A 27,987-nucleotide genomic window follows, 5' to 3' on the forward strand; every position below is an offset into this window, starting at 1 on the left:
AAAAAAAATCATTGTTGACACTGATTTTGACGTGAACACAGCTTAAAAAACGGTTTGGCCTGTTTAAGAGTTCTGAGTGAATTTCGGAAAGTGCTATATTAATAATTCAAAGCTTACGGTTTGCTGTAAGTCTGTAAGACTGTTATAAAATTTATAAATTTATAAAAAAGATAGGGTAAGTAGATAGGGTAAGTAGATAGGGTAAGTTGAAAACTGTTTTACAGCATTAGAATTCGGTAGAATTTTCAGTAAGAATGTTTTTTATTTTGTATTATGTTTTTGGAAGTGTTCGAGCAATTTGTGAATCAAGTACCACATTCCAACCCTGGGTTTTCCACTAATACAATTTCACCCAAAAACGGCCTTGTTTGATCCGTCAAATTTCTTCCGTTTTTTGCTATAAATTTATGGTTCACAACGGTTCCAAGGCTGTGTTGAAATATTTCTACTTGCCTTCGCAAATCGCATCCGTTATTCTGAATTGAAAGCTGTTTAGAACAAAAAATTGCAAGTAACTGAACAGTTAATCGTGTTTATCTGAAGTTTTCCATTGATATTTGACAAACAACACTTAGCCCATTGCAGATAAACCCTTTGAATGTCTTTATTGAATTCAAGAACTTGATCATGCCTCTTCCTTTGCATTTGCTTTTATATATCTCCGAGTATTTTTGCGGTTCAACAGGTACAGTGAACCGTTTCTGTGTGAATATCTTTGCAATTTTCTGACATCTGCTATCCACGAGTCTTTTTGCGTTAAAAAAAATCACATCAATGGGAACGAAAGGTAAAAGTTCAGAGAGCAGATATATATGAGCCAAATGTGATCCGGAACGAAAATCGGGATTTCGTCGATCTATTTTGTCAAAGTTGACAAATAGAAGCAGTTAGAAGCTTGAAAAAATAATGAAATGTATTTTATTTTGAAACTAGACAGAGTTATATTTCATTCTGACTATAAAGCTGTTTAATTAAGACATTCTTCTTCATCAAACTCAAATTTTTCTCACCCTTTCACACTCCACTCGACAGCCCGCTAAGTTCAGGACGGTGAAATAAAATTTGGGTGAATTCTGGACTCCAGGCCTTTTAGTATTGAGCCTGAGTTAAGTGGATAAACTTTTTTTTTCCGCCATCCCCAAATAGTTATTCGTGAATGATAAAGAGAAAGCGCAAAGTCCCAGTTCCTTAATATTTATATAACTGCAAAAATATATAAAAATTAGCAAAACTTTGAAATATATGTACTGCACTTCATTCATTAAAACAAAGAATTATCTGCGTTTACTTCGGCCATCCATCTCCCATCGTGTTTTAAAAAGGCTGAAAAACGGTTTATGAGCAATCTATGAACAGCAGTGAGAATACACTCTAAAAAACTGGCGGTAAGCAAAACGGAATTTCAGCATTAGTTGTTCGTTCTGCTATTATGTTTTTGTATTGTGAATTAATTAATTGAATTAAAGAACTTGAAGAACCTGTCGTTATGTTTAATGTTATGGTAAAAATCAAGGTAGGAAAACGACGAAAAATAAGGGCTTAAAAGGAAAGGAAAAACGGCGTTTTGTCCTGAGAAATGAACAAGAAAGGCTATACGCGAAAGAGATAAAACCCGAGATAAACGGTAGCTCTTAAGTTAATGTAGCTCTTGAGTTTATTATTTTCAAACTAAGATTGTAAATAAAATCAATCACATAAGACTAGGCAAAGAGATTTTTTTCTTCAAGCCATCTATTGCTTTCAGTTCTAGAGAGAAGCTACAGGCAAAGTCTAATTTTCTTCATATTTCTTTCAATTTCTAGTAACTTTGGATCACTTTGCACTCAATGAATCAGCTAATTTTTGTTTCCATCTTCTTGGCACTAGTAAACACCTAAGGCTAGTGTATGGATTAAAATAATTACAAATTCTGAAGGTGTTTAAAGGATTAAGAACAGAAAACCGATGCAGCCACTTGTGAAAATGCATAGTTGCCAATGTTCGTACATGTGCAAACAAATTCAAATCATGCTGTCTCTGCTGCCTGTGATGTGACTGCGTTCTTTTCTTCCAGAAAATATCCCTAAAAGACCACAGACAGCAGCCATGTAAAAAAAAAAGAATGACCAGAAAAGTAATATTTTCAAGATATTAATTTTTTCTGGAGATTTTCGGTAGTTTCAGTACCTTCTTTTTTGTCAGGAAATAGATTAGAAATTCTGCAGATCTTCCGAAAAATCGGTAGAAGTGGAAACACTAACGATCAATTTTGATTGAAATTTCATTGTTACACAACTGAAAACAGAGACGGTTTCGAAAAGACTTTTTCAGGTTCATCAATAATAAGAGATACGGGGAATCTGCGCATTGGTTTTCTTAAGAAAAATTTTAAAGAAATGTGTCAAAAAGCGATAATTTTGTATGATAGATTAAAATTTTAAGTATAGTAATTTTAAAAGAAAAAAACTGAGTGATAAAGTGATTAGATGGAATGAAAAAAGAAGAAAAAGTTAGTAAAAACGGTACTCCCGTACAATCCAGAGCTCACTCGAAAATATTTGCTCAGTTGAATCAACAAAAAACCATTTTACCATTCTGTATTCGAAGACAATTACAGACAATTACACTAGGTTTACTGAAAATCAACTACGTCGTAGCTGTATTTTAATTAAATGTTTAATATATACAGTTGGTATTTATTTTGGTTAGGTTACGTTAGGTTAGATCTTTAATAGGATTTTGGTTAGGTTATGTTAGGTTAGATCTTTAATACGATTAAATTAAAAAAAAACAGCTATTTTTTCTAACTGAAAGTAAGGAGCGACATTAAAACCTAAAACGAACAGAAATTACTCCGTATATGAAAGGGGCTGTTCCCTCTTCAACGCCCCACTCTTTACGCTAAAGTTTGACTCTTTCTCTGAACTCTACTTTTTAAAACAGTAACAAACTTTAGCGTAAAGAGTGCGGTGTTGAGGAGGGAACAGCCCCTTTCATATAGGGAGTAATTTCTTATCGTTTTAAGTTATTATCGCTCCTTACTTTCAGTTAGAAAAACTTATTTTTTTAAATTTAATTTCTGAATGTTTTTTAATTAATGCATGTTCTGATTTTGGCTCTCCGCACATGTATAATTAAAACAAAACTTGCATATTAATTTATTTGTTTTGGCTAAATGGCTTTCTCATAGTTTTGATCGAACGATTTTGAGAAAAAAAGAGCAAGGGAGTAGCCCTAGTTACCCTCCAATTTTTCGGTTACTTAAAAGGGCAATTCGAACTTTGAATTTTACGAACGTATTTATTAGTAAAAATATACGTAACTTATGAATTAACTTACGTAACGAACTTCTAAATTTGTACTTTTTTATTACGTATATGAGGGGGTTCGCTCCCTCGTCAATACCTCGCTCTTTATACTAAAGCTTAAATTTTGTCCCAATTCCTTAAGAATAACCCCTGAATCACAAAGGCCATAGAATAAATAATTGAAATTATACACAAATAATGGTTTTCTAACCATTTCCCGCCATTACCACAGCCTGGAGCCAGTGCCTCGAAACCTGCCGATAACCACTCTACTATTGTTGTCTCTAAATTGCCACCATCTATTAGAGATCCGACAAGCCGCAAAGACTTTATCGCTCAATTAAGTGGTCATGATTCGGTTGCTAGTATTCGGCCGGTGGGAGATAAACTGTTCGTGAACATTGAAAAATCGGTAGCCTCTGATTTCTGTGAGTCTGTGAAGTCTGTAGTCTCGGGTATTGGCACGAAGATTCTGCAGAAACGTTACCTTGGAATAATAAAAGGAATCCCGCTGTCATTTAATGCTTCCGAATTTAAAATGCACTCAGGAATCGTTGACGCAAACTGAATCGGTTTGTCCCAAACTATCAAGCTACACTTTTCAGATTCGTTTGCAAAACGCGACGCTATGAAGAATGGAGTAAAAATAGGTTACGAGATTTTCAGAATTTATGATTTCGTAAGTGTATCGCGATGTTGCTTTAAGTGCAGGTCTCCTGATCACTTTATCAAAGATTGTACCAGTCAGGTGGAAAAATGTGCGGGCTGCGCCAAAAATCACATTTTTTAGAAAGATGCGCCCTGTACAAATAGACCTAAATGTGCAAACTGCGGCGATTCTCACACTTCATATAGTCTATTATGTCCAGTGCTCAAGTCTCGTATTGCGACCGCTGTGAAAAAATGATGTCGCAAAAATTCTCGGTTATTTCGTACAATATAAATGGAACACGTCAAAAAGAGCACATCATTGACGAACTTTCAAGCAACTATGACATCGTTTGTCTCCAAGAGCATTTCTTATCTTCAGATAATACCAACTTGTTGAAACGGAGTGCAAACCATATTACTTCTGTGAGTGCTGCAAGATCTACGTTTGGTAGACCTTCCGGAGGCCTCGCCTTTATACTGAGACGTAGCTCCTTTTCATCCACGACGCCTGTGCTGTTCAATAGTGACGAAAACCTCTTGGCCGTGCGAATTGCCGATTTAATACTTATTAATGTGTACTTTCCTTGTGATCGTAAGTCGGTTCAATCACTAAATAAGTTTGCCAAGACCTGTAGTGTTTTGAAAAAAGTGACAGAATCCGCATCATCTCTCGGTTATCAATTTGTTGTCGCCGGGGATTTTAATGCTGATTTACTGAATTCAAATATTCGGTCTGATATGGTTTTTGAGTCTTTATCTGAGTTTAAGCTAGTGGATAAGAATTGTCTGTTTTCTTACATCCACAATTCTGGGAGCCTTACTAATATTGATCATGTTCTTTGCTCTCCTAATTTATCTGTTTCGACAGTTTCTGTACATGAAATAGGAAGCGATATAGACCACCTACCAATTTCCTTCATACTTGGCATTTCTGAGTCGCAAGATTCTACTGGATGTGGGAATCGTAGATGGTTTATCAGACGAAATTGGAATAAGGCTAATTGGGCTCTTTATATTTCTACCCTTACAGCTTTTTTGTCTAGGATAAAAGTTCCTTTTCAGCTACTTCAGGTTGGATCTAAATTTGTAAATGATAAGAATTTTCTGAATAAATATTATTTTGATATTATATCATGCATGAAGGAAGCTGAGAGGGTGGCTCATGGGATCCAGGTCTAAAATCAGTGAAAAATAAAGCCAAATTTTGGCTACGTATTTGGGTTTCTTGCGAACGACCAAGTAGCGGTGTAGTATTTCAGCTTAAACAGAAAACTAAATTAGAATATAAAAAGTATTACGGTCTGCAAAATCTAAAATTTGCAATTTCCCGTCAAGTCATTTAGATTGGAAAAATGTGGTAAATTCAAATAAAATCGATGACTCTTCGTCAACAAGTAGCCCAATTAGTCCTGATGCTTGGTGCAAATATTACGACCAGAATTTCAGCACTATAAACCATTTTGTTCATACTACTTTTATGAGGTTTCTTATTTCTGCGCTTCCCATATCACTCCATCAGAACCAGATCCTCCCAGTTAATTTAGTTTCGTTGGCACAAGCTATAAAGAAGCTTAAGTCTAGCTCTATTGATTGTGATGGTATAAGTGCCAAACACCTAAATGTTGATTGTCCAGCTCTAGTCCAACATTTACAACTTCTGTTTCGAATGTGCTTATGCACCTCGGTTGTGCCTGAAATTTTTGTGTGTGGAACAGTTACTTCGATCCTGAAAAGAGGAAAGATTCCGACTGAGTGTGCATCTTACAGGCCAATAACGGTTTCCTGAAATATAAGCAAAATTTTTGAGTATCTCCTCCTCCCATCAGTTAATTCTTCGGCATATTTTGGTGAAAATCAGATTGGGTTTTCAGCTGGGGTAGGTTGCCAGCAGGCTCATCGAATTTTGGCTAATGTTCTTACTGAAGCTACTAAAAAGGGATTCGAGTTACATTTATGTGCTTTGGATCTCTCCAAAGCCTTTGACACTGTTACGCTTTCCCAGGCTATCTTTTTCCTTTTTAGTTACGGTATCAACATATCGGTAATTTATCTTCTTAGACATTGGTATTCAACTTCCTTTTTGCGGATTAAAACGGATATGAGGGTTTCAGATAGTAAAATTCCAGTACGACGTGGGGTCCGGCAAGGTGCTGTCCTCTCCCCCTCTATTTTCAAACTTTGTATATCATCTGTCCTTTCCTCTATCCCACCTACTTGCATCCTTAATTCTGTAAATATTTCTTATCTTGCCTATGCGGATGATATTCTTTTGATCAGTAGGACTAAAAAGGGCTCTCTTTGTCTGCTTCAACAGTAGCATCTAAACTTCATGCGATTGGACTTTCTCTTAATCTTTCAAAGCGTGAATATCTTTCATTTAATAGTAATATCACTACTCCTCTAATCTGTGGACCTTTTTCCATCCCGTCGGTTTCTTCATTTCGGTGGCTGGGAATTCACGTTAGTAAAACTCTAAAATCCTTACGGACTCTTACTGTTGCTGATTGCAAGAAGAAAATCCAATTAAGTTACTCTAAAATTGTTGCTAACCGAGGTAGATACAATAGAAAGTCTCTTTCTAAATTATACTTGGTTTTTACAGATCATTCGGTTTTGTTTCTTTCTGGTATTTACCCTATTTTTCATAAGAAAGATATCAGTTCAATTTGTTCTTATTATTTCCAGTTTTCCCGTTTTCTATTGTATCTGCCTCCATGGTATAGGAATAGGAGCCTCATATCTATTTAAGGTTTCCCGGATATTGGGTCGAAGCTCACAGAGCTTGCTGGCAAAATACCCCTGTCTACTTATAAGTATCTGCCCGAGCACGGAGGCCTTACTCGTTTGCTTTAGTTTCTTGTTTTTTCTGTTTTGTGTAGTGTTTGTTTTGGTTCTTTTATTGATACTCCGCTTTGATTTTTTGTAGCGGGTCAAAAATAAATTATTATATAATTGCTTTAGCGTACAGAGTGAGTTATTAGGAGGAGGCGAACACCTCATATGCGATAATAATTTAGTTTCAAGTTTGTTTTATAAGTTTTAATGCTGCTCCTTACTTTCAGTTGAAGAAACTTTTTCATATTTATTTTTTCACTGCTCTTTCAAAAAATGCTAAAAAGCCCTGCACCCTCTTCATGGAAATTCTCTTCCCCCATGAAAAATTCCTCCATGGTAGGTTCCCCCTACATAACCCCCTTCCCTCAACCCCTCCCCCCTACAAAAAATCCCCCTGAAAGTGCCTGTACCCTTTCCAATAACCATTTTTATGTGTAAACACTGGTCAAAGTTTGTAACTTGCAGCCCCTCCCACGGGGACTGTGGGGGAGTAAATCGTCCCCAAAGCCATAGTTTTTAGGTTTGTCTGACTATTCTGAATATAATGGCAATCTCAGAATTTTGATCCGGTGTCTTTGGAAAAAGTGAGCGTAGGAGGGGGACTAGGGGCCCTCTGATTTTTTGGGGTCGCTTAAAAGTGCTCTAGAACTTTTAATTTCCGTTAGAATGAGCCCTCTCGCAACATTCTAGGACACTGGGTTGACACGATCATCCCTGGCAAAGAAACAACAAAATCAAAAAACGTAAGACAAAAATAAAACAAATAAACACGCATCCGTGATCTGTCTTATGGCAAAAAGTAAAAAATTCAACATTTTTGTAGATAGGAGCTTTGAACTTCTACTGTAGGATTCTCCAATACGCTGAATCTGATGGTGTGATTTTCGTTAAGATTCTATCACTTTTAAGGGGTGTTTCTCCCCATTTTCAAAAACGAGGTAAATTTTCTCAGGCTCGTAACTTTTGATGGGTACGACTAAACTTGGTGAAACCTATATGTTTAAAATCAACATTAAATGCGATTTGTTTGATGTTATTTTGATTGGTGTCAAAATTCTGTTTTTTAGAGTTTTGTTTACTTCTGAGCCGGGTCACTCCTTACCACGAACTGTTCTGGGTAGCCTGTTTTAAATGATTCTATGTTGTAGGTCCCATAATTTTGCTACTAAAATATTATGGTTTCATCATATTTTGGTATATTTCGCTAGGATTAAACTAGCTTTACTTCTCGAGTGTATCATGGATTGTACGAGAGTACCGTAAAAACAAATGAGATATACTAAATAAAAGTGGAGGAGCCCAGTGATGCTCGTTTTAATTAAAAGTAAAATTTTTACTCGTAATCACTCTATTAAAGCATTGTTTACATTAAGAACATTGTATTTTTACATAATGTGTAAAAATTGTTACATAATATATTATGTAACATACCATAATACATAAAATAACATAACATGTAAATATTATAAGCAAGTTAACTGCTGAAAAATGGTACATGTTGAATCCAAGCCGTGAAAAACTGAGTCTGAAGCTTTGAATTGACGCCATAATTTCCCCTTAATTTACGCTACAAAATATACACTGAAAATATAATAACATAAAGCGTTCCAACAAAATTTTGGTATTTGACAGCAATATTCCACTTTTTCGATCATTTATAATCGCAAAGTTCATTGAAACACCTCTAAAATGACTTCCAATTGATTCTAATTTTTATTTTTCAGAACAATGCGTATGCTACTTCTTCTGTTCGTAGCTACTGATGTTATTGGTAATCCCGCAACAAAAAGTGATCTTGACACATGCTCTGTGGATTCTGACATAGATGTTTTACCTCTCAATAAAAAAAATATGGATTGTGAGTTTTCAGGAGCACATAAATCAGAGGCCAACTGTATTGGTGGCTTTCCAGAATCCCTGTCTTCAGAAGTATTGATGCTTGTACTTAGAAAAACGAACCTAGGTGCTTTAGGGTACCAGCAGTTTAAGAACAGTCCCTCATTTATAACGTCTCGTTCATTGTTGGTGCTCATCCTAAATGACACAGGTATAACAACTTTATGTCCGTCTATTTTTCGGCATACTCCAAACCTGAGGAAGTTGGATTTGTCTTTTAACAAAATATCCTCTCTTTTTGGGACAATGTTTCAGTTTCTAGCTGATATAGAAGAGATTAACTTGAGCCACAACGAAATTAGTCTTATTGCAAAGAATACTTTTACTGAAATGATGAATCTGAAAAGGCTTGACTTGAGCCTTAATCAGATAGCGTACTTTAATGCTGGGCTGCCCCAATCCCTCTCTTATTTGAATCTGAGCAGTAATGTCATGACTGAGTTATCAGATAGTTTGAATCACCTTGGCCTTGAAACTTTAGATGTTTGTAACAATCCACTTCATAATTTTGGTGCAGCTCTATACATTCCCAAGCTTCACAGTGTTTGCATATCAGACGACAATATGGGTGATGATATAGTCAGAAACTTTGATGCACCAAATGTGAAGCAGTTATCTCTTATTGGAGATTCTCATAGATTAGGCCTGCGTAATGGAATCGACTTTTCACAAATTGCTTGTGACTCATTCGTCAAATTTTCACATATGGAAAAACTATCTGTGCATCATTATTCGATGACACATGTCAATTTTTTGCAATACTTAAGATCATGTTATTATGTCACTCTTCAGTATGTAACAGTCTCTGAAGCCATCCAAGCGAGTTCATTTCAAAATGTTATGACTCTAGATCTAAGTCATAGCCGACAACTTGCGCAAGAAGTGTTGACGCACATAGAAATAATTGAATCCATGGTATCATTACAGAAAATAACTCTACATCATTGTCAAATCACATCACTCAGCTGGTTTAATTACTTTTCTAAGCTTACAAATTTCATGAAATGTGATATTAGTTTCAACGAAGGAATTTGTTCCACAAAAGATGAAACCCTTTGTACTGAACTATCCAGAGAAACCATTTCAAAATTATATGGATACGACTCATTAAGTTGCATTTCCACAAATGAGGCACTTCAACAATATTGTCCTGAAAAAACGACACCAGTAATTACGACAACAGCATTCATCCCAAATACTTATCCCATAGCCATATCAGCTGAAAATACCCACAATTTTCCTGAAACATCTAGTATCTACACAAGTAAACCATATGTTTCAGCAACTGCAGATCCTTTTCATGATCCCAATTCAGATATAGGAATCATCATTGGGATTATTCTTGGAATAGTTCTTATTCTTATTATAATCGGACTTGTGCTGTATTTTTCAAAGACTAAGAGAAAGGATAACTATGGTGTGCCTATGAAGTCATGCCAAAACGAAGAACTAAAAAAACTAGTAAAAAATTAAATTTTTTCCATCTATTTGAGAATAAATATTTTAGTTTGATTTCTTCTTCAAAAATCAAATTTAACTTTTGAAACTTTGCTAATACAAGGTTCATTTAGAAGAGGGATCTGAAAATTCGGAGAAACATTAAAATCTTTAAGTTATTCGGAAAATATAAGGAATGCTAGGGAAAATTATAAAATATGGAGGTTTGAGAAGCATTGGTGTTTTGAACTCTCCCTGTATTTATCCCTGTATGTACCTATTTCTTAAATATGTAAAAATAAAGTTGTGTACAATGCTTTACAACTAGACACTAAGGATTAAGAAAAGATGAAAAATATCCTCGTTATATGAAGATACTTAATCCATTTCAAAACCACGATATAATGAGAAAAATTTCTATCCTACTCATCTATGTTCTGATACCAATCATTTTAATTTTCGTTTTTTGCTCGCGAGTATTTTCATTTCCAATTAAATTTTGCCTTTTTATAGTAGCTAACTATTTTTTAATTTTTTCTGGTCTTTATAATATATAAGAACTGAAGACAAAATTGACCCAATATGAGAACAAGGAACAATGTAAAATAAGATTGAAAAATATATTTCCTTTCGAACAGTAATTAATAATAATAAAACTGTTAATTGACGTAACTATGGTTTTGAAAAGTAACCCATGAGTAAAATTGTAAACCGATTTTGTGTAATATAAGTAGCACATAATTTAAAAACTTCAAATTCGAATGAAAAACTTCGAAATCCAAACTCTCTTCTTCTGGAGATTTGAAATAGCACACCTATTTCAAATAGAAATATTTAATAGCTTAAAGAATGAAAAGGAGATCAAGGAAAAAGCAAGAGGAGAAAAAAAAGGGGATGAATGGTTTCCTATATTCTCCTTCAATTAGATGAATATTTTTGGATTAGGCTTGTAATGTTTAAATATTTTTGGATCAAGCCTGAGATATTCTGCAGTGTTACACCTGAACCAGGGGAACTCCCATCTTATTGCAGACAAATCATAAGTCTACCATAAAATATTATATTACCTTCTAAGAAGAGGCAAAGGGGCCGGGGAAACAAACCTGTTGAAAGATTCCTCTTGAAATCAAGAAAGCATGACTCTGAATTTCATTTTTAATGCTTCAAACCCCTCCCACCTTAGAAGTAATTTAAGGGTTGCACTTTTTAAGAATGATTATCATTCATTGAACCTTGTTATGTGAATATTAAAATTGGATTTAAAAGCGAGTTTGAAGAGTGGAAAGTGAAAGTTTCCTTCAAATTTAAGAGAACCTTTGATCAAAGAGCTTATCATAACAAATTGTAAGCAAAGAGTAACCCTTTAAAGTAGAAAATGAAGCTCTAAATTGAACCTTTGATCTGCCAAACTTGGTATTTATACTATCTCTAAATATGTAAAACTGATTAGTTTTAATTTGCTCATCAAAAACTAATAAAATTAGAAAATTTGTATAGCATAGTATAAAGAGGAGGTAACTCCCCCCCCCCCTAGAAAAAGCGATACAGTCGTGATGGACATTAAACAATGAAATTCAGCATAAATAAAAATTACCATCTGCAAAACTAAAAAAAATAAATTCTTGCAGAAAAGTGTGGTTATGTAATCGTATTTTTTGCATGGTTGGTCGAATCAAATGTAAGTTGTAGATTATCAAACCAAGTTCGTTTGAACAAATCTTTATAGTGTCATTTTTAAGCAACACGCCACGGCAAAGTGTGGATTCCTCGCATATGTTCCCGCTATAAAGCACTTTTGGCTTGAACCTGACCAAAATCTTATCAGGCCAACATGCTACAAACTATTGACAACTACAGCTAAATAACTTTTAAGGCTCAGAGCCCTCACCAATGTCCCCATTCCCCAAAGAGGTAAAGGCATGCGATGCGACAGCAACCACTCTGCAAAGTCTGGAGATGGCCCCTATACATGAAGAAATTGGCGGTCTCTCCATAGTCCACTCAATACCTGTATCCTATGGCAGTAAATCTGCTGGACCTACTAGGACCCCCATGCAAGATGCAACTAATGTATGTTCTTGTTCAGGCTAACAATGGGAGAAGTAAGTGGAAAATTGTTTGATATGTTTGGTGTTCCTGGAAGGGGGGATGATATAGAATAGAATATATTTATTGACTACAATAGCCGGAGCTAGCATTAGCATGTCATGACAAAAATAATTTATACCTTCAAAAACACTCACAGGAAAATTTAAACAAACATTATATTAATCAAACATTAAATATTAGTTGTGTCAGTATTATTAAAATGACGGGTAAAATATGGGACAAATGATTAGTACTAAAGTACTAATCTACCTTCTACCTTTGAAGGTAGTACTACTACCTTCAAAAACACTCACAGGAAAATTTAAACAAACATTATATTAATAAAACATTAAATATTAGTTGTGTCAATATTATTAAAATGACGGGTAAAATATGGGACTAATGATTAGTACTTTTAGTACTAAAGGCTGAGCAAGTCAGTAACTGTGGAAAATTCTTTTTTATTTGTCAGTCTAGTAACTGGTCCTTCAGTTGGGGGGCTCTCAAGGTTGGGTAGTAGACAACAATGAGTTGGGGAATTCAAACAATTTAGTCCAAATCTATATGTTAAGCCATATCTACGACTATCAAGTGAGTCCGAATTGAATTGATTCAGGTTATGTTTCACACTGATAAACCCTGCATGGATGGCTTATAATTCTTCTCCTAGGACCGTGGGGCATGACTTCCCCAGAGGTAGAGCTATTAGACCTTATTACCATTTCGATTTCAATGGTTTTCTTATGATCCTTTTCAGTGTGAAGAAGCGCATCTTAAAGTACGAGAAGAGGGGAAGTGGATTCTTTCTGTTCCTTTTTAACTTCCCTCTCAACACGAATTTAAGGTTCCATCTTAATACGCTTAAGGTTCCATCTAGATACGGTATTGCTATTGTACTCTTTTGACAGACCTCTTGTATTTAGTGTGTTTTGATTTTGATAGACATCCCTTTCAACATTTTCTAAAGGCTTTACCTTTATACCCTTAGCCTTTTTGGAGACTCAGGATCAAGTTATTCAAACATGCCTCCTTTTCTCAATAACCAGCCCTAAATATAAGAATTGAGCAAATTATATTATGTACAACGATTGCCCAGGGACCGTGAGGGTGTTTTCGTGCATGGAAATATAGATAGTTGACTTTTCCATTATCTTGAATAAGATGGTTATCCCAAACTTTTGATCAGATATCTTTGGGGAGATTTCAGGGGTGTTTTAGAGGGGGGGGGTGAGTAAGATTTATAAAGAGAGTACGTTTCAATTGCCTAATTTTCTAAGCCTCATTGAGCCTTCAGATGAAAATTAAATGGGTTTCGGAACTTGTTGTATAATCCATCTTGGTTCCTACTTTTATTTTTGGTCTATGTCTTTATTATTGATGTTAGGGTGGGGGAATAGTACTGACATAGTGTCCTAGTAGTCACCAAGTCAATTCAGGCTATGTTTGCCCCTGACAAGACCTGGATGAATAGCTTATAATTTCCCCCCGAGGATCAGGGGGGCATGGAATTCCCAGAGGCATAGTTATTACACCTTGTTACCATTTGGGCACAATAGCCTTTTATGATTCTTATCAGTGTAAAGGGGAGCATCCAAATGGGCAAGAAGAGGGGGAGTGGCTGCCCTCCGTTCCTTTTTAATTTCCCTCTCAATTCACTGTCTATTACCACGTTATTTTTGCACAGGCAACAGTTTTGTCATGTAGACAAGATAAGGTTTATCTTGAGATAAGGGTATCTTTCTGATAACACTCTTTGAGTGTTATCAACTCTGGAAGGGTTACATTCGCATATCCACAATCATCAGAGTTGAATATTTTGGGACTCCAAAGAAATTTAATCACTTACTGTCTGACAATGCACGTATACCAACAGCGTCATATTTTCCAATAGTGTCACTGATAGTACTTGTTTCCTAGTTCAAATGTTTGTCTTTGTCAGCATTCAATCCTACAATGACTCTATCATGTACACACACTTTCTTGACATTTTTTATCTTCACTTTTTTAAATAAGATGTAAGTGTTTATCTTTCCAGTGCACGATTAATAACAATCAAAAACAAATAATAACTAACTACTGTCGATGATCCAGCACAGAGCACCATAGGGGCAGCCGCATAGAAAAAAATCCAAACAACCATGCTAATCAAAGATTACACAATAATATCCGTCAAATGCACATACATTGCGCTAACAATTTCACTACCCGGAAATTTTTTATAACACTCTTAAGGATCAATGTATTCTTGAAACGCTTGATAAGGCTTTGATAATACCAGACATGATTTTACTATCATTTCATATTCTAAGAATATCAACCAATTTGTTTGTTGTAAGTATATGAAATGTCACTTTAAGACTTGAAAAAAGTTAAGAAATCCTCATGTTCAAAACAAAAGATGGGGGGTTAATTTGGTGGCGAGGTGCATAAAAGTAAGGGGATGTTTTTGCCCAGGATGAGGACATTGATAACCATAAGTTCCCTCTAAAAATTTCATACTAATTTATTGACAGGGGTCAAAAACTCGCCAGAACGAAATTTATTGACACTGGGGGCCCTTGGAGTGGGGACTTAGGCCCTTCAAAGGTTGACTGGAGAAGATCTGGATTAGCGGAGGCATGAATGATCATAAATTCACTCTCAAAATCCCACATTAATTGTGTTGTTTTTTACCATAGAAAGTCTCGGGTTTCATATTCAATTCCTACACCAGATAAATATTTCATAAAATAAATGGAAAAACTTCTTAGAGGCAAAACCTGGGTTGTTGGCAAAGAAAACATGTCACCATCGGTAACTAAAGCAAAAATATTGCTATCTATGATTTCATTTAGCTAGATGGTAGCACTGGGGGAATTGCCAATAAACCTTCTGTGTGATCTTAAGCCACTAAGGACGAAAACAGCAGTGGCTATAGTTTCAGTTTGACTCGTTGAGGTATTACTACTTCCAAGAGCAATTTTGGGATGCAGTCCTAAATTTCAGGCAGTTTGTGGGGGTGTGAGGGGGAGATAATTCAAATTTTTTGTTAGGGGCTTGTGTCTAAAATTACGCCCCCCCCCACACACACAAAAATAAAATACTCAGTAAATCATCCTATTAACAATTCACTCTGAAAAATTCTTTCCCCCGCAAACAATTCCTCTCATTTTCAATTTGAGCAGCCAAAAGAAAAAGTAAGACAAATAAAAAGAACGAAGAATAGAAGGGATTTTGGATTATTCTATTTATATTCCAAAATATAGGTAAAATATGTTGTGTAAAATTTTTCTAGCATTTATCTGTTTACTAAAATTCCGTTTAATTTGTCTTTTGTGTTTTTATATGAAAATATAAGAATAAATGCTATAAACATTTTCCATCATAAGTTCTAGTTGTATTTTTGGAATATATGTGGAAATTTCCAATGTCTCTTATTTCTGACATTCTTTTTGTTTGTTTAACTTTCTCTTTGGCTGCTCAATTTAACAAGTGGAATTTTCCTGGGGAAATTTTCCGATGGAGGGTGTCAAGATAGAACTCATCCAAAGATGCTATGTGGTACTAGGTTATCGAAATAAAGCATCTACAATATTTGTGGAATATTTTGGAGTATTATATTCAAACTCACAAGGAGTTTTATACAGGTCAAGTCAAGTGCGAGTGGACCCAAAAATTATGTTGACATGTATTATTTTAAACAATTACAACAAGAGGAAACTTAAAATGATTATTTCAATAAAAGTAGGGGGTTAAGATGCACGTATATCCAGGGTTGTCGAGAGGAATGGCCCCGATGGTTTCAGTGACTGTAAAAGACCAAAAATTGCAGAGATTTTCAACTCATTTGAAAAATAACGCTTCTCTTCATCAATCAAAAACCACCTGTAAAAACTATTATTACACATTTATTGCATACAGCTAGTGTTGTTCGAAAGCTTTGGCTGATTATCCGAATAGATCCAAAATTTAAAGTACAATCCAACACCTTTTTTCTTCAACAGAAAAACTGAATAAAAACTTCACACATATGCTCAACATTAGCCAACAATAAAGCTTAAAGTGATTATTTTATATGTAATAACATTATTGTAAATTACAGTAATTTTCAATTTCAGATGTTTAAAACATAAAACACAAATGTGTAAGATGTATTTTGTTTTCAGTAAGAGGCAGATGAGGATATAACCCTTAGAAGATTTAGGAAATTGTAGGCATGCTTCTTTTTCTAGTAATTTATATTCCGTTTAGGTTTAACGTGGTTACTTATTTTAATTTCTGTTCGCTTTGGTTTCATTGATAGTAGTTTGTATTAGTTTTACATTTGAGTTATTTATATGCCTTTATTTCTGTTTGCCTTTGGTTTGAATATGGCTTCATAATTTTCTTAGAAAGACTTCTTTTTTGAATTTAGTTATAAGGAAATGGATAATCAGATATTTTTGTCAGGAATCTTCTTCTAGAGACCAGGTTTTCAATTTTAATAGTTTAGAGGAAAACATTATTGTACTCATGTAACATGAATAATGGCCATTTTATTTCGAAAAGAAGATTGTTCGCACTTCTTAAATAAATTTTATCTACAGATCCAACATTTTCAGATGAATAATAAAAACAAGCACATTTGAAAGGTTTTAATTAATGAAACTGAAGTAAATCTTTTTTTATATTTCGCTGCAACAAGGTGTGATACAACCAAACCCCAGCTCTTTCTTCAAGATCATTGATTAGTGCTTGATTTTCTGTTTGAAGTGATGACAAGTGTACAATGTCCAATATGCAAACACATAGGCATGATGCCTATACCCCTCTATGAAACATAGATTGTCTCCAGATCAGTTCCCATGCTTTTCATTTAAATTCCTTATACTTTTGTGCCGACCCAAGCCCCCGAAATAAGTTCTTATGTACCTACCGGCTGATTGTTGTTGGTGTGAAACTACCAAACCCTGAATTACTTTAACGTCGGTGGAAATCCATGATAAGGCCTTAATTAAGCGTATGTAATAAATCAAGAAAACTAACAAGAGCTGGGACGGACCCAGAGGTGTATTCAGCTCCTCTGGTCCTTTTCCTCCGAATTCTTTTTTGTCTGGATCAAATCAGATAATCTGACGTGTAATGCGGCCAAACTCTTGTTCTTTATCTGAATTACATAAAAAAAAACTAGTTTTTTTTAACTGAAAGTAAGGAGCGACATTAAAACTTAAAACGAACAGAAATTACTCCGTATATGAAATGGATTGTTCCCTCCGCAATCCCTCGCTCTTTACGCTAAAGCTTTTAATTGTTTTAAAAAGCAGAATTGTGGCAAAGAGTCAAACTTTAGCGTAAAGAGCGAGGGATTGCGGAGGGAACAATCCATTTCATATACGGAGTAATTTCTGTTCGTTTTAAGTTTTAATGTCGCTCCTTACTTTCAGTTAAAAAAAACTAGTTTTTTTTTATGTAATTTCTGAACGTTTTTGAATTAATGCATGTTTGATTTTGACTGTCCATACTTAAACTATTCAAATGAAATTTGCATATTAATTCCTTTTTTGGCTAAATGGCTTTCTCTTAGTTTTGATCATACGATTTTGAGAAATATGGGATGGGGAAGGAGGCCTAGTTGCCATGCAATTTTTCGGTTACATAAAAAGGCAACTATTAATTTTAATTTTAACGAATTTATTTTAATTAACAAAAAATATACGTAACTTTAGAATTAACTTACGTAACAAACTTTTATATTCTTTAATTATTATTATGTATATGAGGGGGTTTGTACCCTCGTTAATACCTCGTTCTTTACACTAAATCGTAAGTTTTGTCCAAATTCTTTAAGAATGACCCCTGAATCAGAAAGGTCGTAGAATAAATAGTTGAAATTACTAAAAATACTTTAGCATAAAGAGCGAGGTATTTATCTCCTCCTAAATACCTCGCTCTTTATGCTAAAGTATTTTTAGAACCCCTCATATGCGTAATAATCTCTGTTCGTTTTAAGTTTCAATGCTACTTCTTCCTTTCATTTGAAAAAACGTTTTCATGTTTATTTTTCATTGTTTTCTTATAGTAATCCTAGAGAATCCTGCGCCCTTTTCATTGAATTTTTCTTCCCCCATGACAGATTCCTCCAAGGAAAGATCCTCAAACATAGCCCCCTCTCCTCAGCCCCACCCCCGAACAAAATAAAATCCCCCTGAAAACGTCTGTACACTTCCCAATAACCATTACTATATGTAAACACTGGTCAAAGTTTGTAACATGCAGGCCCTCCCCCAGGGATTGTGGGGGAGTAAGTCATCCCCAAAGACATAGTTATTATGGTTTTTGACTATGCTGAACAAAATGGCTATCTCAAAATTTTGATCCGTTGACTTTGGGGAAAAAATGAGCGTGGGAGGGGGCCTAGATACCCTCCAATTTTTTGGTCACTTAAAAAGGGCACTAGAACTTTTCATTTCCGTTAGAATGAGCCCTCTTGCGACATTCTAGGACCACTTGGTCGATACGATGACCCCTGGGGAAAAGAAAAAAAAAACAAACAAACAAATAAACACGCACCCGTGATTTGTCTTCTGGCAAAAAATACAAAATTCCACATTTTTGTAGATAGGAGCTTGAAACTGGTACAGTAGGGTTCTCTGATACGCTGAATCTGATGGTGTCATTTTCGCTAGGATCCTATGACTTTTAGGGGGTGTTTCCCCCTATTTTCCTAAATAGGGCAAATTTTCTCAGGCTCGTAACTTTTGATGGGTAAGACTAAACTTGATGAAACTTATATATTTAAAATCAGCATTAAAATGCAATTCTTTTGATGTAGCTATTGATATCAAAATTCAATTTTTTAGAGTTTTGGTTACTATTGAGCCGGGTCGCTCCTTACTACAGTTCGTTACCACGAACTGTTTGATAAAACCTGTTTCTTTGTGCGCATTTTAAGATAATTAGCTTAGTCTCAGTGAGATAAACAACTAGGCAGGTAAATTTTAATTATATATTTATATATAGAGTTGGTTAGGTATTTAATATAATGCGTTCTGGGCGAGCTGCTTTCCATAATTCTCTGTTGTAGTTTCCCTAAGTTTGTTACTAAAGCATTATATTTCCGTCATATTTTGGTATTGTATCATTAGGATTACCGTAACTTCACTTCTTGGATGTGGTCACTATAACACGTAAGTACTGAGATCCCAGTTTAGAGCCAGGACCTAGAGCCAGATGTACTAGTCCTAGTAAGATTCCCCACCTCAAGACAGCCTTAAGGAATAATAAACCGAAGCGATTAATTATGGAACTAAAATGAAAAGGTTCATTTTTCATTTTACTCAACTTTAATTGAGTTACTCAACTTTACAGCATTTCCGAAAGCCATGATAGTCAAGCTCCACCTACTATACTTGTATTCATATGCCGTGACTCGTTGTCATAGATAATTATTTTGCTTTCTTATACAGGGCTCACACGGCGTTCGTAAGGTTCGTAAACTTGTTGGCAAGCTTCATGAAGTTCCTTCGTTAAACTTTTTTATAACTTTACGAGAGCAAATATGAAAGTTAAACTTTATACAGGGCTCACACGTTAGTTGACTTTTTTGTAAAGTTGACCAATTTCAAAAAAAACGAAAAAGTGTTCGTTTACTTGTCCAATGGGATTTTTACTTATCGGGGTTTAACCCCTAAAAGATAGCAACAAATACTTGTCTGGCCACGTGTCACTTAAAACGGCAAGATTAATTGCGAGAATAACAACATTGGTCACGTGTAAAATAGCCTATATTATTTATTTATTAATACAACAAAACGGTAAGCTTTCAAGCTTGTCACAATAATTATTGTTTTAATGCTATGTGAAGTTCTGACAAGGAAGAGGCTGGGACTTCGGGTCTGTTTGTAATTTTACAGGCAAATACACCTTCAGCAACTATTTCAGAGCTGTGTAGCCTAATACAATTTGTGGATTAGGTTAGCAGCAATGGTTAGTTTACATAGATAATATATGCTATGCTTTACCCCCAACCCCCTGATGTGCAAATATATAGCTCAAATTTGTTTCTAAACTAATACAGATTCGTAATGACCCCATATATAGGTCATTTTTAAGAGGTCAGAGGTCAAAAAGTGCTTAAATCTGAATTTGCAGTAGAAACGATTACATTTGTAAAGAGCACAAAAAAAGCCTTCGATTGATATATTCACTTCATATGAAAGCCAGTAATACTGTTTGCACCAGTTTTACCCTCATTTCTTGTCAATATTGCTAGTGCTTCTCTAAGCACTAGAGAAGTCATTGTTAAATAACATGTGCTTATGTATATATAGCTTTTTTCTAGTTATTCTTCTCTGGTTATATAATGCTTGATGTGGTATAAGCCAAGAGAAGGACCTGTAGACCTATAGAAGAAAACCTGTTAAAAAAAGATGATTCTTTGTAATTTACATAATAATTATAGCTAACACATTCTACATGCAGTCCTGCTCTACTTTAGCCCCAACCCTCCTAATATGGAAATCTATAGCTGAAATTACATATTTTCTATTGCCGATCTATCCCTCAACCCTAGTACCTATTAATTGAGACAACTGTGGCAAAACAAGAACTGGAAAAACAAGTAAAAGGTTGCAGAAAACACTGGAAATATATAATTTGGGCTATATATTTGCAAATTAGACATGTTAATGGTGAATTTTTTATTGTTCATATTTTGATTTACAAATAAAGTGAATTTACCATTTGATGCCTTTTTGTATGTTCTTTACAAATATAATAATTGCTTATTTTGCTAGTTCAAGTTTAAGCACTTTTTGACCTTACTTAACCTAACAAATTTTGGCAGCAAAAAACATACATTATTTTGTCAAAAATGACCAAAAACATGTACCTTAATTGAAAATTTGGCATCAAAGAAGAAGAAATACAGCAAAATATTGTAAAATTTATTAATCCAAGTTAATTGTGGAAAATCAGTGCTCATAGATTATACAACATGAAAAAAATGGATTAATAATGAAACAGTAAGTTTGAGACCAATGTTTTAAGCTTTTTAACAAAGAATTTACCGATTATTAGTATAGCTGCAAAATTTTCCCCTGGGTATGTAGGCTCAGTGGAAGGTCACTTATACCTGATCATGTCCCTACTGTTTTTACTTGGTTGAAAAAAATCCAAAGAAAGTTCCTATTGAAAAGGAAAGAGACCAAAAGTGAAATTGAATTTGTCATAGCTTGGAGGTTTGCCCCTTTAGTCTGTGTAAAGAAAACAGATTCATAATTGAAGCTTTGTTCATTTTAATCTTAGGGATGATCTACATTTGTTACACTTCATTAAATGGTTGTAAAGGGATACTTTTATTTATTTGTCTTGTTTGTTTTCTACATATTATTTTTAATCTTTAAGTTGATATACATTTCTTACAAATTAATTAGTCATACCATAGTTCCACTTGCATGTTTTGACCTACTTCATAACCGTGGTCTCAAAATTGCATAGAAATTTATTGAAGCTAGGAAACATAGAAATCCTCTCTGTTTAAAAGAAAATGGATGGACATAAGTAGGTTTTAATACACTAAAGTCCTAGGGACATGGAAATTAAAACAAAACAATAAAGATTAACTTTAAAATTCTGGACATGACATAAATATAACATTCACAAAGAAAAACCATTCACAAACTTTTACTTTTGTGCTCAGTTGCCAACTTCAGCAATTGCCCTAAATTTTTAAACCTTGCAAAACATTCACCAGCCACCTCTTATGACCTACACTCTTGTCTGTACATTAACAATTCATTGAAAAGGAAGGACCACCTTACTGGCATTTCTTCCTTTGTACTTATATTTAATGGGTTTAAAAGAAAGCTTCTATGGCTAAGTCAGAAGCCCAGTAAAGGACCAGGTGATCCTTTAGCCAGGAAGTGCAATATGAAGCTAGGGGCCAGTCATCCTATGCTTTTGCATGCCCTTCCTGCTTACTGACCCCAGGTTTCTCTATGTAACCTGTTAAGTTTGGGCCAAAGCCCAACTTACATCACTGACCTTTGTCCCAAACTGAATAAACTGCTAATGCCAGGAATTGAACCTGTGCCCTTTGGATAAAGGATTCTCAACCTAGAGTGCCAGCCACTTAGGAAGGAACTCAAATGTCACCAGAGAACAAAATTATTTGGAAAAAGATTATATTGAAAAAAAAAACAACTCAAGTCATAGTTGCTCCCATTTTTCATTGCTGTCCCACAAACAATATGTATTTTACTGAGACAAATAAATTTTTAAACAGGTATCAACAAAACTCCATCAGGGATTGTATTTACTTAAGGTACAATTAGCAATATGAATGCTTAGTTTTGTGATATTCTAGTCTTGAAATAATAATAAAAAAAATTATATGTTCTATTTGTTTTCCACTAGCTACTCTCTAAACTTGGTACTTTTTAAGACAAGTTTTTAGCAAAGCAAATGCAAAACTTTAATGGTGTCCTATATCATCTCTAAACAAACATTAAAATGTTTCAGATGTATTTTGATATAAGATGCCTCAAAGACTTTTAGTCAAATCTGTGACATGAAGGGTCAGGCATTCCTTCACAATTTATACAACACATAATAAGAACAACAATTCATATTTTTTTTTGCAAAAGAAGAAGCTTGATTTAAAAAAATAAATATATTTTTAACATGAAGCAAGTGATATCAATGAAATCAAACAAAACAAAAATTCATGGAGAATAAATAATTTCAGCCATATATTTAACCTACAAGGAGGTGGCATTAAAGAGTATTCTTAAATTTAGAAAATCCAGTGTTATGGATTAAAGTTCTACACAAGGAATTGCTACAGAATTCTACTGAAGGAATTGCTTTATCAGAACTAAGGAAAGAGAAAAAGAAACTGATAATCAAAAATTAAGGTAAAATTTTGTTTAGTCAGGATTTCAATATATATAGACCTATCACGTAGGGAAATTTCAGAACCATATAGAAGGAGAAAGAGTGGAGGTAGGTTCTTCAAAATATCTTACTGGGACATGCTTTAGCCTGTAAACACATCCCAGCAAAGGACAATAAACCAGATAACTATTTGAGTGAATCCACCTAATTTCTGTGATCTGACATTGCTGAGACTCTAATGATAAGTCTGTTTTGTCAGCAGCAAATTAGAGGTTATGATGATGGCTTGACATCACCTTGACAAGACTAGGAGGAATGGTAGGAAGTCTCTCTTGAGAATGGCAAATTGTAGTAGAAATCAGTGGTTTGGAATTTAGTTTCAATATTTTGCACTAAATATCTAGGGTGCTATAGGACTGAATTCTTAAAAGGATTTTTGGCACCACTGTCAACTTTAAAAGAAAATAGGAAAAACCAGGGAATCTTGATCCTTAAAAAAAACAGAATATGTAACAAGCCCTTATGCCTCATTAAAGTATACTCACACCCTGAGCTCCTTACTTCTTCAAGACTTTTTCTCTGAAGAAGTTGATATTTTGAAGTTGATTCCAATTCCAGAATTTGTATGAGGGTATACAGACTGCATACAGTCCTTTCACCCCTTTGACTTCAAGATGGCACTACAATCCTTCTTTTTCATCCTCTCTTCTCTTCTGTTTGGTTTGTGGGAAGTGCGAGTTCTTGAGCTACCTGTCCCCAGCAGTTTAAGGCAAAGAGGCCGGCCGGTACCAATACGGCTCTTCCTACTCACTCTCGCTCTCTTCTGCACAGTAGATCTTCATTAATAAATTAGCTCGTTTTCCGTTGTCTTTTTCATAATTTGGATCATCACCCTATAGATCGGCCTTTCAGTATTAGGAGGTAGTTGTAAACTAATGATGGAGTCAAAAATTTCTTCAATCTTTAGTTTTTTACAAATTATCTTGATATTATTAGTTTCGGGTGCAAGTATATGGCAATAAAAAAATATGTGTTTGGGAGTTTCCTCTGTTGTTAAACACCACCTGCATTGGGGAGAATGATACAAATTCCATTGAAATCGGACAGAATTCAGAAAAAGATATCCTGATTTCAGTCTATAGTACCACACTGTGTCTTCTCTAGAACGAAATGGGGAATTTCGAAATGGTAGACACTTTATTTGTCCACAGCGTTTCATAATATCTCCTAGGTTCCCCAATTTTGATTCTGGTTGGGGGTCAATATTTGCTGCTTCATTTGCTAGCCTATCATCAGTCACGTTATGAATCAGTCCTTTAAGACTAGGAATATGCTGGAAGCAAACAAAAATACCACATTTATTTAATCTTTGTAGATCATCTCTTATTAATTTTAAATCTGAATCAGCAGCTTCATAATTTATTTTTCTTATTAATTGAATTGCAGAATTTGAATCTGTAAGGATTAACACATTCTTTGACGAAAGGTTTAGTCTGGCCATAGTTTCAAGTGCTTTATGTATAGCAAATAACTCAGAATTGAAGCATGGGATGGAAGAGTTGCTGATATATTCAAGGAAACATGAGGAATACACACCCCTGCTCCTGTTCCTGCTCTTGATCCTTTTACTGAACCATCCGTGAAAGCTAGAATATGTTCAGGAAAGTGTAAGGATATCTTATTAGCAAAGAGTTGACAGACATACTGACCTGAATAATGTGACTTGTCTTTAGTAACTAACTGAAGATGACATTCAGGAGCCACCATTTCCCATGGTGGAGATTTTGGAAAAGGGTAACTATCCGCCTGTTCATTTTTCCAATTTGGGTAATCTTTTAGATACTGGCTAAAAGAAGATAGAATTTGTTGGGGCTTAGCAGGATTTCCAAAAGTGGAGGGAAAAACTGCATGAATTTTGCCATATGTTTGTATTTTTGTGAAGTAGCATTTTCTCTGCATAGTAGCCCTGTCTTTCAGAGCAGGTAGTCCAGAAAGTTCTTTGAGCTTAACCACTGCAGTATGTTTGTGGAGCCCCAAAGCAATTCTGATGGCTGAATTTTGGAGTGTCTCAAGGGTATTGAACAAAGTAACCGGAATATTTGTAAGAAATATTCCATTATGTATGCCATATTCCGGTTTAGATCGAATATACATTTTGTAAAAGTCAATAATCAACTTTGGTGAAGATCCACATTTAGATCCTGCAATTCGTTTGAGGATGGTTAGCCGTTTTAAAATTGTCATTCTTAACATCATTAAATATGGTTGCCATTTTAAACGAGAATCAAGAATCATGCCCAGTAGCCGAACTGACGGCTTATAGACTATCTCACTCTCCTCTATCCTTAAGGGTTTCGGAAGGGTTACTTGTCGTTTATGGAACACAATTGCTTTTGTTTTTGGTATAGAAATTGGCAGTCCAAAAGCTTTAGAAAACAGGCACACATCATATATGTCTTCCTGAATGATGTTTTGGAGTAAAGTTATGTTCTTATGTCTGTTCCACACAAGGAGATCGTCAGCAAATTCTCCATGTTTTGACTGGCTTCCAAGTTTTAGTTCAGAAATATATAGTGTAAATAAAAGAGGGCTTATGACAGTTCCTTGTCGGAGACCATATTCAACTTGCTTTCTTACAGACAGTATTTCATTAATCTGTACTTGAAAGGAATGATCACATAATAAATCTCTTATAATTGAGATCACCAGAGGTGGAAACTTTTTATTATGCATAATTTCTTGTAAATTTTTACGTTTTACATTCCCATATGCATCTGTCCAATCAAACAATACAGCAATACCAACTTCGCCCTCCTGTAAAGCATCTGTCATATCTGTTTCTATTCTAGTTATGTTGTCCATTGCACTGTGACTCTTTTTAAAACCTGTCTGAGATTGGGGTATTATTTGATTTACCTCTGCAAACCATTCGAATCTCCTTAAAATCATTCGCTCAAATAATTTGCCCATTGTGGGGAGAACTGATATTGGTCTGTAAGATACAGGATCTTCTGGTGGTCTTACAGGTTTGAGGATTGGGTAAATAAGTGCAATTTTCCAGGAGGTAGGTAATTTCCCTTCTCTCCATACGTTGTTACATACTTCCAGGAGCTTAGCTCGAAAAATGTCAGGTGTTTCAATCAACCATTTGATGTGTATCTCATCATATCCTGGGGCTGAATTTAAGTTGCATCTTTCAATAGCTGTCTGTAACTCAGATAAAGAAAAGGGTAACATTAACAACTTCTTATATTGTGCTACAAAAGGGAGGACACATACAGGTGGATTTGGCAAAACAGTGTCTAGAGGTTTTATTTCATGAATGTGTTTGCAAAAATATCAGCTTTTAGGAAATCAGAAGTTATTAGTTGACCCTGGCGTTTTATTTCATATTTGCGATCATCAAGTGTCACTCTCTTACCGTTCATCTTGCTTACGTATTGGTGAATCTTAGATACTGCAGTTTGATGATCTATGTTAGTGATAAATTTTTCCCATGCCTCTCTTTTGGCCTGTAAACATGTTTTTTTACTTTTGCTGAGCTGCGTTTATATTCAATTGCAGGGCTCATTGATGGATGTCTTTGAAATGCCTTTTTTGCTACGTTCTTAGCTTCCACTGCATTAGAGCATAGTTCATTCCACCAATTTTTAATTCTCTTATTGCCAGTTGGAGCCAAAGTGTTGGGGCTTGTCTTGGGAATTGCTTTGTGAGCAGCGTCCATCATAATTTTGTTAAGTATTTTTACTTTATCATCAATTTGGGAAAAATCTTCAAGTAAATTATAATTGGCTTCTTGCAGGATTTATCTGGACATTGGCCAATTACCTTTCTTGTTGATAAACTTCCTTTTTCCAGGTTTAGTTTGGTGACCGTATTTCAAACAGTAGGTTGTACGAAAAGTGGGGTTCAATCCCGCTTTCTGGGGCTATAATGAAAGAAAGGTTGAGATGGCTATGCCACGTTCTACGGATGAAGGATGACAGATTACCGAAGATTGTTCTTTTTGGCCAACCGTCCGGGGCTACACGGAAAGCAGGTCGTCCTTGTCTGGGTTGGGAGGATGTCATAAATAAAGATTTAAAGGAAATGCGAACTTCCTGGGAGGGTGTAAAGAGGGAGGCTTTAAATAGATTGGGTTGGAGGAGGAGGTTGCGTAGCTGTGTTGGCCTCAGGCGGCTTGGTGCTGCAGTGAGTTATTATTATTAGTAGTAGTAGTAGAGACATATTAGAGATTGTAGTCTTAATAGCGCAGTGGTCACTTTGTAGATCTGTTACTCTACTTATTGAAACCTGGTCAACAGCAGCAGCAGGACCTTGAATATCAATGGTTGAATTTTTTATTTTTTATATTATAATATGTTGGCAAATTGTTAGAACTGCTATATGATTATTTTCTAACAGTAATCTTTCAATATTTTTCCCAGCTCGGTTTGATTGTTCAATATCTTCCCAGTGAGTGCTATGAGCATTTAGGTCACCAAAAATAAAGGAGTTGTAACCCTCTGCTTCTGTTGATAAAATATTATATATATCAGTATCCCCCTTTGGGTTATACATAGATTTAATTATTAAATTGTCTCCTGAGCTTAAAGTGATTGATACTCCTACCACATCTATTTCTTGGTCATGTTGCTTTAATGGTAATGGATAGTGAACTATTTTATCAGCTATAAAAATGAGTACTCCACCTCCTCTTCCGCCAGAATCTCTATCTTTTCGATAGCATTTGTATCCTGGTATGGACACTTTTTACAGATTATTTAAATGTGTTTCTTGGAGACAAATTACATCCACTTTTTCTTTATTAATATACGAGCAAAGTTCCATCATTTTTGTATTGTTAAGTGAAAAAACGTTCCACTGTAACACTATCAGTTAATCTATATCACTAACATTGTTAATTAGTTGGGCGGGGGGTTGTTTTCTAATCATTGGG

The 27,987-nt window shown here is 35.0% G+C and overlaps 3 protein-coding genes across 10 annotated transcripts in view; 2 read left to right on the forward strand and 1 right to left on the reverse strand.

Annotated features, from left to right (window-relative positions):
* Nucleotides 1-10,181, forward strand: part of LOC136030325 (leucine-rich repeat transmembrane neuronal protein 3-like) — a 29,724-nt gene extending 19,543 nt beyond the window's left edge. For all 5 annotated transcript variants that reach the window (XM_065709228.1, XM_065709231.1, XM_065709232.1 and 2 more), the window contains one exon: nt 8,498-10,181. In XM_065709228.1, coding sequence (XP_065565300.1) covers nt 8,498-10,142 — 1,645 coding nt within the window. In that variant the 3' untranslated portion in view covers nt 10,143-10,181. The remainder of the gene's footprint in view (nt 1-8,497) is intronic.
* Nucleotides 10,182-14,039: 3,858 nt separating this feature from the next.
* The window catches only part of LOC136030327 (zinc finger MYM-type protein 1-like), a 93,640-nt gene continuing 79,692 nt past the window's right edge, over nt 14,040-27,987 (reverse strand). Inside the window, exon 4 of the transcript XR_010618248.1 lies at nt 14,040-14,142. The gene's annotated coding sequence lies outside the window, so the exon portion shown is untranslated. The remainder of the gene's footprint in view (nt 14,143-27,987) is intronic.
* Nucleotides 19,869-27,987, forward strand: part of LOC136030328 (matrix metalloproteinase-25-like) — a 122,309-nt gene continuing 114,190 nt past the window's right edge. For 2 of the 4 annotated variants that reach the window (XM_065709239.1, XM_065709238.1), the window contains exon 1: nt 20,037-20,138. In XM_065709239.1, the coding sequence (XP_065565311.1) occupies nt 20,136-20,138 (3 nt within the window). In that variant the 5' untranslated portion in view covers nt 20,037-20,135. Of the gene's footprint in view, nt 19,967-20,036; nt 20,139-27,987 lie in introns of those variants that run through there. The other 2 variants (XM_065709240.1, XM_065709242.1) reach the window with 2 other exon arrangements.

This window comes from Artemia franciscana, chromosome 8 (assembly GCF_032884065.1).
Source record: "Artemia franciscana chromosome 8, ASM3288406v1, whole genome shotgun sequence".
NCBI lineage: Eukaryota > Metazoa > Arthropoda > Branchiopoda > Anostraca > Artemiidae > Artemia > Artemia franciscana.